Raw genomic sequence first — 16,724 nt, 5'->3', positions numbered from 1 at the left:
CGGGACTTGGGGTGGACGGGAAACTGGGTGGGGCTTCTCCGTCAATACCCCGCTTTACCTCAGATACATGATGGAAACAATATGGACATAATACTATTACCCACTTCCCTATTCCCCCTGAACCTTTTTTTTTTTTTACCGTAATTAACTATGTAAATATTGTCAACAAAAATACAATTAAAAAAAATTTAAAAAAAAAAAGTTCAGGGCTCCTAGAAACTACAGCACAAAAAAAAAAAAAAGAGATCGGGGCGAGAAGAGAAGAAAGCAGGTAATGTGAGTGTAGCACAAGTGAGCAGCAGGCCCTTTAGAGAAGGTAATCAGATAAAGCAGTTTTGCGTTGTTGTGGGGCAGTGGGAAAAAATGTTTTTGGTTGTTCTTGAAAACATTTGAATTTATAGGTTTAAAGGAGCCAGAGTTATGTTCTGGCTTCTGTGCTTTAGTATTGTTATTGTAGAAAAGAGAAAAACAGAGCAGGAAAGAATTCTCATCACTGGTTCACTCCCCAAATGGCCTCAACAGCTGGAGCTGGCCAGTTTGAAGCCAGATACCAAGAGCGTCTTCCAGGTCCCCCATGTGGGTGTAGGGATCCATGTATTTGAGCCATCTTTTGTGTCTTTCCCAGGTACATTAACAGAGAGTTGGATCAGAGGTGGAGCAGCTGGGACTGCAGCCAGCACTCCCATGGGATGGCAACAGCCTTCCCCACTATACCACAGCTCCAGCTCCTCTCTACCTTTCAGATAAATGTAAAGAAAAAATATATAGGCTAATCAGGATAAGGGATGTGAATTAGGTCTAGTAGTAACAGTGGGGAAGGGGACATGTGCTGTGGCAGAGTAAGGCTGGTACCTGCAGTGAAGGCATCCCATATGGATGCTGGTTCAAGTCTTGGCTGCTCCATTTCCATTGCAGCTCTCTGCTAATGTACCTGGGAAGTGACAAAGTGTTTTAAGTGGTTGGTTCCATGTACCATTGTGAGAGACTTGTAAGAAGCTCCCTAATCCTGGATCTTGGCTTCAGACAGGCCCAGCCAGCTTTGTCTATTATGGCCATTTGGGGAATGACAGAATGATGGAAGATCTCTGTGTCTTTTTATGTAACTCTGCCTTTCATATAAATTTATAAATTTGTAAAGAAAGCAACAATGAATAGGATGTCTGGATCTGTATCAGAGATTCTGGGCCAGCTTTTGAGTATTTTTTTCTCTCTCTCTTCCCCTACCCCTCCTTTCAGATAAATAAATCTGTTTTAAAAATGGTATAGCAACACAGAGCTCCCTGAATGGCTGCACGAGCTGGGCGGATTCTCAATCCAGGTCTCCCATGTTAGTGGCAAGGACCCAGGTAATTGAGCCATCACCTGCTGCATTTAAAGGTGCATGTCAGCAGGGAGCCAGGACTTGGATGCAGGCACTGCTGTATGGGATGTTGCATTCACAATAACCTCTTAACTGCTGTGCCGAACACATGGCTTCTGATTAGGGCTAATAGATGAGAAGATGGATATAGCTGTATGTAGCTGAAGTATAAGCCTTATGAGATGTGCAGTGTCACACTACACTGTTTTTTTAATTAATTTGACTTTCAACAAAGATTTATTTATTGGCCAGAATTTATTGAACACTAAAGTGCAGGCACTGATTCACATTCATAGTGCTTCTCAACCACAAAATTCTGTTTACTCAGAGGGATATATTGTGCTGTAGGAATGGGATTCACTTTCACAGTGTGACTCAGCGAGTAATTAACTATGACTGTGGCTCGCTCTCCCTTGTGAGTTTGGATATAAAGTTGGAATCTTAGAAATTAGAATTTTGAGAGCATGCTTATGACATTCTAATAAAATACAAAGAGCTATATGCAGCAAGACTGACTTTTTAAAAAAGATTTATTTATTTTTATTACAAAGTCAGATATATATAGAGGAGGAGAGACAGAGAGGAAGATCTTCCATCCAATGATTCACTCCCCAAGTGAGCCGCAATGGCCGGTGCTGTGCTGATCCAAAGCCGGGAACCAGGAACTTCTTCCAGGTCTCCCATGATGGTGCAGGGTCCCAAAGCATTGGGCCGTCCTCGACTGCTTTCCCAGGCCACCAGCAGGGAGCTGGATGGGAAGTGGAGCTGCCGGGATTAGAACCAGCATCCATATAGGATCCCGGGGTGTTCAAGGTTAGGTCTTTAGCTGCTAGGCCACTGTGCCGGGCCCAGCAAGACTGACTTTTATGGGAGAAAGTATGCTTTCAGTACTTGCTGTAATTTACATACCATCCCTTTTAAAGTGTACAATTCAGTGGTGTTTACTATATATACAGCTTTCATGACCACTGCCAGTAATCAATCCCAGAGCACTTAATTTCATTGAAAGAAACCCAAGTGGCCAGCAGCATTAATCCCTCCCACCAGCCTCATTAATGTTCTTCCTTTGGGTTTTTATATAAATGGGGTCATACCCATGTACTACCTTTTGTGGGTGATTACTCAGCCTTTTAAAGGATGGTTTTAGTGTTTTTGAAGTGTGTTCACTTTTAAAAATAAGCACGTAACACCTCTGTGAGGTAGAAGGAAGGTTGTGACATAGTTAGGTTGTCAGATTAATCCTGTCTTTGTGACCTGAACCCACCACAGAAAGAGGGAGGGTGCTTCAGAGACAGCTGAGTGGAAGTTTGGGAAAGTAGTGTTAAAAGGCAAAACAGAACGTGGTGATGGAAGAGAAATGATCTAGCTCTGTGGAATTTCTGGGACCATGAATAATTACACTCTACTGAACTGTAGCTGCCATTAAATACCTCAGCTATATTTAAGAATTTGAAATTAGGAAATGAGTTGCTGAGTCTTCAGTAGTTACAGGGCGACTTTGATTTCACGGAGCTGAAAGGCTGTCAGAAATATGCTGTTGCTTCTTCCCGACCCTTTAAATGGATGCCTGCCGCTGTAGTGCGCAGAGGGGGTAATGATGAACTCGTTTGTCTTAATTAGTGAGGGCAAAATAGCCACTGGAATAAGGGGCTTCTGTGTAATGGAAATATAAGACATTAATTCTGTTATAACTATTTGACGTTAATAGCTGGTAAAAAAAATAGTAAAATGTACCAATTTCATAAATTTTTATGCGGTAAGCTTTCTGTTTAAAAAATACAGTATGCTTTTGGGATGCAAATTATTGGTATTTCACAAATGAATTTCTAATTGCAGCTGTAAATAAGAGCAATAGGCTAACGAATCACACAGCAGGGTATCTGGTTGCTGACCATGGCTCCTACTGTGTCCTGGCAAAAAGAAAGCTTTGACTAAACATTTAAAAAAATATTTGTTTTTTTTTTTTTAAAGATTTTATTCATTTTATTACATTCAGATATACAGAGAGGAGGAGAGACAGAGAGGAAGATCTTCCGTCCGATGATTCACTCCCCAAGTGAGCCGCAATGGCCGATGCGCGCCGATCCGAAGTCAGGAAAAAATATTTGTTTTATTTTTTTTATTTGAAAGATAGTCACAGAGAGAAGGAAAAACAGAAAGATCTTCCATCCCCAAATGACCACTCTGGCTGGAGTTGAGCTGAACCAAAGCCAGGAACCAGGAGCTTCTTCCAGGTTTCCTACCTGGGTGCAGGGTCTCAAGGGCTTGAACTATCCTCTAGTGCTTTCCCAGGCCACAAGCAGGGAGATAGAAGGGAAGTAGAACTGCTGGGACATGAACTGGTGGCCATATGGGATGCTGGGACCAGTGGCTGAGGCTTAGCTTACTATACCATGATGCTGGCTCCACATTCTTTGGTTTTTACCTTGCCTTAGCACTGATGAACTGTAGTAATCTATGAATTGGCAAGACTTTAAAAAAATATAAATTTGGAAGAGTTACAGAGAGAGAAAGAGAGAGTGACAGGTCTTTCAATCTCTGGTTCACTCTCCAAATGGTCCCAGTGATTAGGATGGGCCAGGCAGAAGCCTGGAGCTTCTCCCAGATCTCCCACATGAGTGCAGCGGGCCAAGCACTTAGGCCATCCTTGGTTGTTTTCCCAGTCCATAGTCAGGGAACCAACTGGATTGGAAGTGGAGTAGCTGGGACACAAGCTAGTGCCCAGTGGGATGCCAGTGCTAAAGACAGCCACTTAGCATGCTATGCCACGACACCAGCCGCCAAAACGACTGCTTTTGCTTGTATGCACGTGCAGATGATCTCCCTCATGCTTTTCTCTTGTGCGTCTCAGTCTTCCCTCTGCTTATATCCCTTGAATGTGTGTTTACAAGACCGAGAGATAAGAATGTAGAGAGAGCTTCCACCACTGTTTCACTCCCCAGATAGCGGTCATAGCTTGGGGTGCTGGAACTATAAAGCAGGGTGTCTTTCAGTCCAGGTGTGCCCTATGAGTGGCAGGAACCTGATTACTTCAACTGTCACTGCTGCCTCTCGGAGTCCTCATTAGCAGGAAGCTTGACCTGGGTCCTCGGAGATGGGACATGGCTTCTGATAATTCCTTGGCTTTGAATTGAAAAAAGAATTTTTATTTATTTGGAAGGCAGTGTGACAGATGGAGGGAGAAATACAGATAGAATGAGAATCTTCCATATGCACTTCACTCCCCAGATGGCCACAACAGCCAGATCAGGGCCAGGCTGATTCCTGGAACCAAAACTCCATCCCGGTCTCCCCCGTGGGTGGCAGGGGCCCAAGCAGTTGGGCCATCTTCCATGCCTTCCCAGGTGCCTTAGCTAGAAGGTGGATCTGAAGTAAAGGGCTTGAACGGCCCTCTGGTATGGGATGTGAGCATTCCAGGTGGTGACGTAACCATTCACTATAACATCTGTTGCTCAAACGTTTTTGACTAAGACCTCAATACCAAAATATATTTCATGCGCTGACTCAACCCACCCACTTGTATGCCAAAGTATGATACATTTTAATATATATGTAACCAAAGAAAAAATTTCATCACATGGTATATATTTTACTTTTTTCTGCTTAACATATAACTTCTACTGAATTTTTCTGGAGGAGCTCTCATCCATCCCTCGTAACTCAGCTCCTTGTATGACTTTGGCAGGGGACACGGGGTAGTACCAGCAGGTCTCAGGTCAGAGGTGTCCCATCATTTGCTGTGTGAGTGGCACAGCTCAACACACAGTGCATCTTCACACGCAGCTTGGAAGGGGTGCTGGTGTCAGAGGCACTCTGTGGCTGCAGCCTCACACCTGGGGCTCAGCTCTTGGAGCAGGTAGGCTGCATGTGGCCACGTGGTGTCACGACTGTCATCTCTTTGTCCTCTTGGAGAAACGGAACCGATCCACTCTTTCTCCTTTTTTTTTTTTTAACCATTCTGGTCTTACTTATCAGAAGTATTGTTATCACACGCTGATGGATTTCAGTTTGTGGTTTGGTCTGTTCATGTTCCAAGACTGAAATAGATAGTTTCTGAAAGCTTGGTGTTAGGGAAATGGTTCCTGAAACAGGGCTTACCTTGGTCAATTCAAAAAGAATGTTGTGTTGTAAAACTTTTTTTTTTAATCTTTAGAAAAATGTGTGTATGTTTTGTGATGTAAAACTTAACAGGGTTATCAAGTTCTTGGTTGTGAAAGCAATGAGGTAAATACATGCAACTTTTGTTTTTGTCCTTAGGTGGCGACAGACAAGGTTGCAGAAAAGCTGAGTTCTACTCTCTCATGGGTGAAGAACACCGTAACGCATACCGTCAGCCAGATGGCCAGTCAGGTGGCAAGTCCATCGGCTTCATTACACACTACATCCTCATCTACCACACTGTCAACACCGGCCCTTTCACCATCTTCCCCTTCCCAGCTGAGTCCAGACGACTTGGAACTCCTGGCTAAGCTGGAGGAACAAAATAGGTAAGTGAAGTTGCTTTTTTTGGTTTTGTTTTAAATTTTATTTTTAATGTTTTTTACATAGTTGGAGGGATACACACCCATGTGGGCCTCTGATTAGGGTGGGTACAGTCAGGTGTGGAGGAAGATGGTGAGATAAATGTTTCAATTTTTTTCCCTCTCTTATATCCTTGGGGTAGGGGAGGAAAGGAGTCATACCTTGCTGTCAGACTATAACACCCGGGGAAAGGGGCAGTCATTTGGTGACACCTCACAGACCCTGAGGTGGGGAAGCATGTTCCAAAGGTATTATATGAGTGATTTTGATAGTTCTGAGGTGTTGTTAGCTCCATTGCACCAGGATTGAGAAAATCTTTCCAAGGTTCTGTTGTTTGACAAAGACCACATTAGTGTGACCCCAGCCCCAGAAACAAACTGCAGAGCTTTGCCAGGGGAGTGGTCCTACCTGTTCTGCTCTCCATCCTTTGAATTGGCACTCAGTGTCCTCTGCTGGCCTACATAAGCTGGCTCTCATGTCCTCATGTGCATCTGGGCATGCCGTCCACTATGCAGGCATCAGCAACTGAGGAGGCTCCAGACACATGCACTTCAGGGTTGTACCACATATGTTGTGATTTTCCCTGTGGCTGGGGTTTGAGTAGGGAGGTCTAGCTGGGATATGCCCCAAGAAATCTCGCTTGGGGTGATCTCAGACTTGACTTTTATGTGCACCAGTGAGTGCAGGGTCAGGTTCAATCTTTCACCTGCAGCAGCTAACATACATATTGGTGAAGCAGCTACCTGGTCATTTTTGCCCTCAGCCCCATCATTCCCATAAACTGATAGGTACTGTTGCCTAGCCCAGCCCAACCTGCCACGGGTCCAGTCTTTATGAGCACCAGCAGGTGCTGTGGCCTAGACGAGGCAATCCCCAGTAATCCCTACCAGGTCCCCTTCCTGCCCCCAGTCTCAGTTTTTGCATGTACTAACATGTGCTGTGGCTTAGCCAGGTCAGCCCCACATCCCATCTGGCTCTTGGCTGTTGAGCACACCTATAGGTGCTGTGGCTTAGCTCAGCCTTACCTGCTTCCAGACCCGGCCCACGCATAATGCCAATGGGTGCTGCTACCTTAACTAGCCTGGCCCTGCCCCAGTCTTGGCTCTTACATTCGCCAACAGAAGCTACAGCCATCCAGGGGAGTTCTCCAATTCCCCTAGCAAGCTCGCTTCCAGCCCTGGATCTCACGTGTGCCGGCGGATGCAGCAACCTGCTTGGTGTGGTCTGTCTTTAGTCCTGCTCCTTGCACGTGCCAGCAGGTGCTACAGCCTGGCCTGGTCCAGTCCCATGGTCCAGCCTGACTCAGCCCATCACTACCCCCAGCTCTGCTCACAGATCAGTAGAGCCACGAGTCCCACATGTCATCTGCAAAATCTTCTCTCAGATTTGTTTTTCTTGCATTCTGGTGGATCTATGTCCCACCTGATGTGGCCTAGCCCCTGCTCCGACACTAGTGAGTGCATACTGTGGCCTAGACCAGCCAGGCATGCCCCCAGCCTCAGCTTTTGTGTGTTCCGGTGGGTGGTTCGCGATGTTATTGTGCCCTGCCTAGGTCTCTGGCCTGACCCAGACTGTCCTCTGGTTTTCCCCCTAAAAACACTGTCTCAGCTCCCTCACCTACCTGCAAGTACAGTGGCTTGATCTGTGGAAGACCCTAAAAGTTGTTCCTCCCCCGTTAAACATGTCCTCAGCTGTTCCCACTCCTATACGTCCCCAGACCGTTTCCCTGGGCAATCTGTAGCCTCCCTGCCTGGGGGCCAATGTGGCAGGTCCTGGCCTGGCATTCCCCACATTCTCCACAAATCTTAAAAAAAAATTGGCAGTTATGCTGGCATACTGGTACAGTTAACACAAATTTTGCATAAACCAGGCCCAGAATGGCCACCAACTATTTTTTTTAAGATTTATTTATTTTTATTACAAAGTCAGATACACAGAGAGGAGGAGAGACAGAGAGGAAGATCTTCTGTCCAATGATTCACTCCCCTTGTGAACACAACGGCTGGTGCTGTGCCAATCTGGAGCCAGGAGCCAGGAACCTCCTCCAGGTCTCCCACATGGGTGCAGGGTCCCAAGGCTCTGGGTCGTCCTCGACTGCTTTCCCAAGCCATAAGCAGGGAGCTGAATGGGAAGTGGAGCTGCTGGGATTAGAACCGGCACCCGTATGGGATCCTGGGGTATTCAAGGCGAGGACTTTAGCCGCTAGGCCACTGCCCCGGGCCTGCCCACCAACTATTGGCTGATTTTCTCCCAGCATAGCACTTAGCTAGGTACAAGGCAACCTAGGCAGTTGTCTGCAGTTGGAGACTTGATTCTTTTCTTCTCTAATTACTAAGTAACTCCAGCCATATGCGTCTCTCACAAGGATGTGCATATGTATATATATGTATATGTCATAGTTAGAATTGTGAAACCTTACAATAAGATGTGTTATTTTCTGGTTTTGGGCTCTTTGTTTATTGAAGTAACTTTTTAAAAATTTGCCTATTTATTTGAAAGGCAGAATGACAAAGAGATTTTCTATCTGCTGGCTCACTGCCAGTTAAACCGAGGAGCCCGGAGCTCCATCCTTGATCTTCCCCATGGGTTTGGGGGCCCAGGCATTTTGGCATCTTCTGCTGCCATTGCAGGTGCTTCGGCAGGAAGCTGTATCAGAAGCTGAGCAGTCAGTACTCAGGTGGAGTATTGCAGGTGGTGTCTTAACCTGCCATACCACAGTGCCAGCTCCTCAAGTCTTTATTTATTTTTAAAGGGAGTTGATCTTAAAACAGACTAGAACTTTCTTCTTAGTCAGATGACTTTAGGGATTTTGTATTCATGAAAATCCTTGTTGAATTTTGCCAATTTTTAAAGGTAAATAAAACTACCTTTTTAGAATTCCCTAAATTGCCCTATTTGCCCACTTGAATTTCTTAAGCTGTAACATAACTGAATGTGGATCTCAATGGGCCCAAAGATAACTTTAAAAACCATTTTTCTGGGCCCGGCGGCGTGGCCTAGTGGCTAAAGTCCTCGCCTTGAATGCCCCGGGATCCCATATGGGCGCCGGTTCTAATCCCGGCAGCTCCACTTCCCGTCCAGCTCCCTGCTTGTGACCTGAGAAGGCAGTCGAGGATGGCCCAATGCATTGGGACCCTGTACCCGCATGGGAGGCCTGAAGGAAGAGGTTCCTGGTTCCTGACTTTGGATCAGCACAGCACCAGCCCGTTGTGGCTCACTTGGGGAGTGAATCATTGGATGGAGGATCTTCCTCTCTGTCTTTCCTCCTCTCTTTATATCTGACTTTGTAGTAAAATAAATAAATCTTTAAAAAAAATAAAGAAAAAACATTTTTCTGATCCATAGTTTCAACATATGTACATCTTTGTGAAATGGCCATCAAGTTTGAGGAAAAGAAGATCTTCATTCTTGTTTTTCTTGTCTCCAGGTAGCTACTGGAGATTAGTTCGTATTTTGTAGAATTTTCTTTTATAGAAATGAATTCATTCAATCTATATAATTTTTGCGTGGATTGTTTCGTTTAACATGCTTGTTTTGACAGTCATCACATTGTAGTACGTATCAGTAATGTACATACACATATCAGCAGTTTATTTCTTTTTTTTTGGCTTGTAGTACAGTGTTCCATTGTTGGGTGTGTCACAATTACTATGAAATTTTATAAATATGAATATGCCTTTAATATCTCTTGGGTAAATATATAGGGGTGGAATGTCTGAGTTATTCTCGGATGGGACCTCCAGGTGTAATTGCCAACACTGTTTTCCAGAAGTCCTCCACCTTTTCACATTCTCACCAATGGTATATGTAATTTCTGGTTCCTGTATATGTTTGTCAGTGCTTGGAATGATCAGTCTTTTTTTTTTTTAAATGGTTGAGGGCCTGGTGCAATAGCCTGGTGGCAAAATCCTTGCTTTGCATGTGCTGGTGGTTGGTTTCCAGTTCATGTCGAAGTTGCTCCATTTCTGATCCAGCTTCCTGCTTGTGGCCCAGGAAAGCAGTGGAAGACTACCCAAAGCCTTGGGTTTCTGTACCCATGTGGGAGACCTGTAAGAAGCTCCTGGATCCTGGCTTTGAATCGGCTCAGCTCCAGCCATTGCGACCACTTGGGGAGTGAACCAGCACACAGAAGATCTTTTTCTCTGTATATATGCCTTTGCAATTATGAATAAATAGATAAGTGAATAAATACAATTTTTAAAAAATGTTTGAGAGGTAGGGAAAGAGTTTGAGAGACAGACAGGGAGAGTTCACGTACTCTGATTCACTGCTCAGATGTTCACAGAAACCCGGTCTGAGCTTGGCCAAAGCCGGAGCCAGGAAGTCAGTTCAGGCTCCCCACACATGGGTGGCTGAAACAGTTCCTTGAGCCCTCACTTGATTTCTTCTGGAATGTACATTATCAGGAAAGAGTCCGGAGCCAGGGTTGAGTAGCCAGTCCAGGCACTCTGGGTTGTGGGTGTCTGAGTAGGCTTTTTCACCTGCAGGCTCAATGCCGACCTGTAATCAGTCTTTTTATTGTTAACTATTATTTTATTTTTATGAAAAATTTATTTGAAAAGCAGAGTTAGAGAGAAAAGGAGAGAAATCTTGCATTCATTGCTTCACTCTGCAAATGGCTGCAGTGGCCGGATCTGAGCTGATCTGAAGCCGGGAAAGTGGAGCCGCTGGGATACAAACCAGCACCCTTATGGGATGACTGTGTCGCTGGCGGAGGCTTAATGTACTGTTCTACAACTCTGCCCCCTGCTATCTGTTTCATTGTTTAAGTATTGGTATAATTTAAAGATTTTTTTTTTTTTAATTTGGAAGAGTTACAGAAGGAGAGGTGGATAGATAGAAGGAAATCTTTATTCTACTAGTTCATTCCCCAGATCTCTATAAAGGCTGGGGATGGTGCTGGAGCTGAGCCAGGCTTGAGACCAGGAACCATGAGCTTCCTCTGGGTCTCCCATGTGGGTGCAGGGGCTCAAGCAGTTGGTTTCCCAGGCCTATTGACAGGGAGCTGAGTGAGAAGTGGACTGGCCAGGGCTTGAACTGGCACTCAGATTGGTTATTGAGGCTCAGCCTACTGTGCCACAATGCCAACTCCCCCTCTTGTGTTTTTAATTTGCTTTTATCTGTTGAACACCTTTTTATTTGTTGTCATCCGTGTATCTTCTTTGATTTAAAAAGTTAAATTATTTGCATTCTTTGTGTTTTGAGAGTCCTTTATGTATTTGGTTTGTAGATCTTGTGTTAGGTTCATAATTTCTAACTATTTTTCCCTCTTGGTGACTAATTATTTTCTTAGAAATATCTTTTGGAAAGCAGAAGTTTATTTTTTGCTTGATTTGAGAGATAGAGCGATCTACTGTTTCGCTGCCCAGATGCCTGCAGTAACTGGGGTGGGGCTGGGAGTGGCACCCCAACCAGGAACTCGAAACTCCAGTTCTTCCATGTGGGTGACAGGGATCTTATTACCATTGCCATTATTTCCCGGAGTCTACATTAGTAAGAAGCTGGAGTCAAGAGCAGGAACTGACTTTTAAATCTCCTGTTTCATTCACCAAATGACTGTAGCGATAGGGGCTGGGTTAGGCTAAAAGCCTGAAGCCCAGAACTCTGTCTGTGACACCTGTGTGGGTAGTAGGGTTCCAAGCACTGGGCCATCATTTGCCTTTCAGGGCACATTAAGAGGGAGCTAGGTTAGAGGAAAGCAGCAGGAACTTCAGCTGGTACTGCATCATTCGGTAGTGGCATTGTAAACTGTGCTATATCACTGGCTCTTAGATTTAATTTTCAGTTGTTCTTTGCCAGCATATAAAGAGATACAGTTGTTTCTCTTGTATTGTTTGTATATCTTGTAGCCTTGCCGATTCAATACAACTATATTTTCTGTATAGATTTGAGCATGTTGTGTGAGAGGTAATAGTCCTTCTTTTAAATATGGGTGCCTTTCATCTCTGCGTCTGTCTAGAACAGTAAACAGAAGTCTTTGTTGTTTTCCTCATCTTAAGGGAAAAACATGAAGTATAATGCTAAAGATAGGTTTTTGCATGTGCCTTTTATCAGGTTCAGGAAGTTCCCTGCTGTTCTGAGCTTCCTCTTGGGCATGGTGACCTGCTGTGAGGGCAGTGGGTAGTTGACTTAAATGTTGTTGATACATATCTCTAATCTTGTGACCTCGTAATGGCTGTGTAATCTTCCTTTTCTATTATGAGCGTTTTGTGCTATACACGGATCTTGAAACGAAGCCGAGTAACATCCTTCCAGATTTTTTGAGAGTGTTTTTTATTGGCTTGACTACTATGGTTTATTTTGGTAAATGTTTTATGTGCATTTGGGAAGAACGTGTGCTCAGCTTGTTTGGTGGGATATTCTGTAGCTGTCTCTTAGGTTGATAGTGTTTTTCAAGTCTATTCTGTCTTTGCTGGTTTCCTTCTTACCTGTTTAAGTCAGGTACTGAGAGAGGAAAATTGAATTTTTCAATTACTCTTGTAATTGTGGATTCATTTATTTCGTTTCAAATTCTGTCATCATTTTATGTTCTTTGAAGTTCTGTTGCTGACTATGTAAACATTTAGGATTGTTAGATCTTGTGAAGTGACCTTTGTCTGCTGAAACTGCTTGCCTAGAACTTGCTTTTGCCGGTGGAGTCACTACAGCCGTGTTTTGAATAGTGTTATTTTCCCACCCTTGTCTGTCTCTGTCTTTTTAAGCTCTGAAGTTTGTCTGCTAGGCTGCCTATCGATGGATCTGCCTCTTCAGAAATGCAGTCTATTAGTCTATTATCTAATTTTAGTTGGGAGTATAGAGAGGGCTTGCCTTTTTATTAGTTAAGAAAGTTCTGGGCCCAGCAGGAGTGGCCTAGCAGCTAAAGTCCTCGCCTTGAACGCCCCAGGATCCCATATGGGCGCCGGTTCTAATCCCAGCAGCTCCACTTCCCATCTAGCTCCCTGCTTGTGGCCTGGGAAAGCAGTCGAGGATGGCCCAATGCATTGGGACCCTGCACCCGCGTGGGAGACCTGGAAGAGGTTCCTGGTTCCCGGCTTCGGATCGGCACTCATCAAGCCCGTTGCGGCTCACTTGGGGAGTGAAACATAGGACGGAAGATCTTCCTCTCTGTCTCTCCTCCTCTCTGTGTATCTGACTTTGTAATAAAAATAATAAAAATCTTTTTTTTAAAAAAAAGAAAGTTCTGTTCTTGCTCATGTTCCTATTCTTATTCATCAGTGGGTTACATATATCTTTTTTCTATATGTCTTCATTCTAGAACTGACATCTAGCCCATAACTCAGATAAACTGGGTTTGTGACAGATGGAAAAGAGAGAGAGCTGAAATGCTTTTTCTTAAAGATTTATTTATTTATTTTTTTATTGGAAAATCAGAGTGGTTCACACTGTTTCTACTTTCAGTTTATTGGCCAAAGCAAATCAAGTGATGAAACCTTTTATGAATGTGAAAGAAGTGTAATCTTGCAGGGCTGGATTAAAAAGAAAGACATTTTATTATTTTAGTTTCTCTTTTTTTGGTATTTTTATTTGAAATTTGGTTATATTGCCAAAATTAATTCATTTACAGGGTATAACTTAGGGAATTTTAATATAATCACAAAATTGTGCGAACGTTAACATTGTCCAGTTTCAGAATACTTCAATACTTGTGAAAGAAACTTGGTACCCATTATTTCCAGCTCACCTTCTTTCCATTTCTTTGTAACCACTAATCTACTTGCTGTCTCTATAGATTTGCCTATTCTGTATGTTTATTAAGACTTTATCTTGGAGGGGTGGGGAGACCATTATTGTAGCACAGTGGGTGAGGCTACTGTCTGTGACACAGGCATTCCATGTGAGCACCAAGTCCAGCCCTGGCTGCTCTTGTTTCTATGTGGCAGTAGAAGATGACCCAAGTCCTTGGGTCCCTGTCACCCATGTGGGGGCTGAATGGAATTCTAGACTTTCTGTAACTCTGCCTGTCAGCTAAATAGGTAATTCTTTGAAAAAAAAAATTTATAATGGACACATATAAAAAGTATTCTTTTGTGAAAGGCTTTTTTCACTTAGCCTGATGTTTTGAAATTTTGAAGAAAATAGACTATTATGATTAAACATGATTAAGACGAGTATGATTATATTTAAATTTATCATTATTTGCTTTAGTTTTTCTGCCTTCCGGTATAGCTGAATGAGCTAAGTATTCTTATGTTTACATTTTATCGCCTTTATTTATTTATAAGCTATAACTCTTAATTTTATATTTTAATTTATTTGAGAGACAGGGCCAGATATAGCCGCTGCTACTTTATTCCCCCAAAGCCCAGTAGAGCCAGGACTAGACTGGGCTGAAGCTGGGAATTGCAGCTCTGTCTGTGACAGCAAAGGCTGAACCTCCTGAGCCGTCATCTGTCACCTCCTGGCATATGTATTTATAGGAAGCAAAAATCAGGAAGTGAGTGCAGGCACTCCAGTAGGGGACACTGATGTCATAGCTGTCATCTTAACTCAGCCAGTTGTCTACCCAGGTGCTGTCATTTTAGTGATCATGTTAAGGTTTGTGCTAAATGGAAGTATCTTGTCATAGACTACGTTGGGGGACATTATACTATGTCATGTGTAGTGTGTAAGCACCTTAAAATAGTATACCTGCGTTTCTTCTCTGCAGTATTTTGTGCTAATTTTGTCATGCATTTTACTTTATGTTGTTTTTCCATCAGCAGTTATCTTTTAAGTGTTGATGAGTTTCATTTCATGGGGAAATTATCATTTGTGGTGCTCTTTATTTAGATCCAGAGTTCCATTTGATCATTTTTTTCTGTCTAAAAGGCTTCCTTTTTTGTTTTTAATCTATTTAGTTTTTTATTGCAAAGGCAGATCAGATTTATGAGAGAAGGAGAGACAGAGAAAATGACCTTTTATCCTCTGAATCACTCGCTAGATGGCTGCAACTGCCAGCGCTGAGCCGATCCGAAGCCAGGAGCTTCTTCCCGGTCTCCCACACTGGTGCAGGATCCTAGGTGTTTGGCCACCCTGTACTGCTTTCCCAAGCCATATGTAGGGATGTGCATAGGAAGTGGAACTGCTAGGACATGAACCAGTATCCATATGGGGTCCTGGTGCTTGCAATGTTAATGATTTAGCCACTGAACCATCACGCCAGGCCCCACAGAGTAGTTTTTATATCTAGAGGTAAAGTTGAGTGGGTTTTTTTCTGAGGGGTGGGAAGGTATATGTCTCTACTAAATGTTTTAACATGTGTAATACAATCACAGTAACTTTTAATGGCATTGTCTTATAATTCTACTGTTTGAGTCAATATTGATTTGCTTCTATTAATTTCTTTTTCTACTTGTTATTGGGTATGCCTTCCTTCCTCTATAAATGGCTGATAATTGTTTTTTTTTTAAAAGGGAATGACCTCCTTTTAGAAATTTGTTTCTGTTTATGTGAGTTTTAAAAACATATAATGGGGCCCGGCAGGAGTGGCCTAGCGGCTAAAGTCCTCGCCTTGAACGCCCCGGGATCCCATATGGGCGCCGGTTCTAATCCCAGCAGCTCCACTTCCCATCCAGCTCCCTGCTTGTGGCCTGGGAAAGCAGTCGAGGACGGACCAAAGCCTTGGGACCCTGCACCCACGTGGGAGACCTGGAAGAGGTTCCTGGTTCCCGGCTTCGGATCGGCGCGCACCGGCCCTTTGCGGTTCACTTGGGGAGTGAAACATCGGATGGAAGATCTTCCTCTCTGTCTCTCTTCCTCTTTGTATATCTGGCTTTCCAATAATAATAAAATCTTTTTTTTAAAAAAAAACCATATAATGACGGGCCCGGTGGCGTGGCCTAGCGGCTAAAGTCCTCACCTTGAACGCCCCAGGATCCCATATGGGCGCCGGTTCTAATCCCGGCAGCTCCACTTCCCATCCGGCTCCCTGCCTGTGGCCTGGGAAAGCAGTCGAGGATGGCCCAATGCATTGGGACACTGAACCCATGTGGGAGACCTGGAAGAGGTTCCTGGTTCCCAGCATCGGATCGGCGCGCATTGGTCCGTTGCGCTCACTTGGGGAGTGAATCATCGGACGGAAGATCTTCCTCTCTGTCTCTCCTCCTCTCTGTATATCTGACTTTGTAATAAAAATAAATCTTAAAAAAAAAAAAAGAAAGAGGCAAATTCTTTAAAAAAAAACATATAATGACAAAGAGATAGGGAGAAATAGAAGGGTCTTCTACCCTCCCAATCCTGACTCCCCCCCTGTAGTGGCCAGGCCTGGGTGAGGCCAAATCTAGGAGCTGGGAATCCTGTTTGGATCTCTCATGTGGATGGCAGGGCCCAAGCACTGCTGCCTTGCAGTGTGTACTTTAACAGTAAGTTAGGTCAGAAGTGACTGTGGGACACAGGCATTCCCCCAGCAGCTTAGCCAGCTGTACCACAATGCCCTCCACTGCCTAACAGGTTTTGATTGGATATCTGGTACAGTGAATTTTGCCTTGTAGTGTCTGACTGTCTTCTGGTAATTGTCTCTGAGGTTCGTCCTTGGCAGAGTTTGCCCAAGTGCATAGCCAGGCCTATTGTTCCCCCCATTGAGGCAAGCCCCAAAGTGACTTGAGACAGGTGGTTTTCCTCTCTGTCCGACGGGCACAGGTGCTGTGCCCAGCCCCATGTGGGTGTTGAACACAGTGTCTCTGACCTCTGCTGCTGGTTCTTGCTCTGACACAGAGCAGTGTCCTAACACTGATCTGATCCCGGGGAATGCGCGAATGGGATTCTCCGGTGCGGTGTCCTGTGACTGTCAGCAGTGTGAGCAAACTGCAGCTAAGGGCTTGACACCGGGCGTGTCTCACCTGTGATGGCTCCTTAGCTCCAGCTC

General features: G+C 44.2%; 1 protein-coding gene across 7 annotated transcripts in view; it reads left to right on the top strand.

Moving 5' to 3' along the window:
- The window catches only part of EVI5 (ecotropic viral integration site 5), a 181,371-nt gene that overhangs the window by 39,030 nt on the left and 125,617 nt on the right, over positions 1-16,724 (top strand). For 6 of the 7 annotated variants that reach the window (XM_058659185.1, XM_058659201.1, XM_058659178.1 and 3 more), the window contains exon 2: positions 5,618-5,847. In XM_058659185.1, coding sequence (XP_058515168.1) covers positions 5,699-5,847 — 149 coding nt within the window. In that variant the 5' untranslated portion in view covers positions 5,618-5,698. Of the gene's footprint in view, positions 1-2,641; positions 2,952-5,617; positions 5,848-16,724 lie in introns of those variants that run through there. The other variant, XM_036494680.2, reaches the window with a different exon arrangement.

Source organism: Ochotona princeps, chromosome 2, assembly GCF_030435755.1.
Source record: "Ochotona princeps isolate mOchPri1 chromosome 2, mOchPri1.hap1, whole genome shotgun sequence".
NCBI lineage: Eukaryota > Metazoa > Chordata > Mammalia > Lagomorpha > Ochotonidae > Ochotona > Ochotona princeps.
Note: the sequence above shows the minus strand (reverse complement) of the source record. Positions and strands in the feature narration are given on the sequence as shown.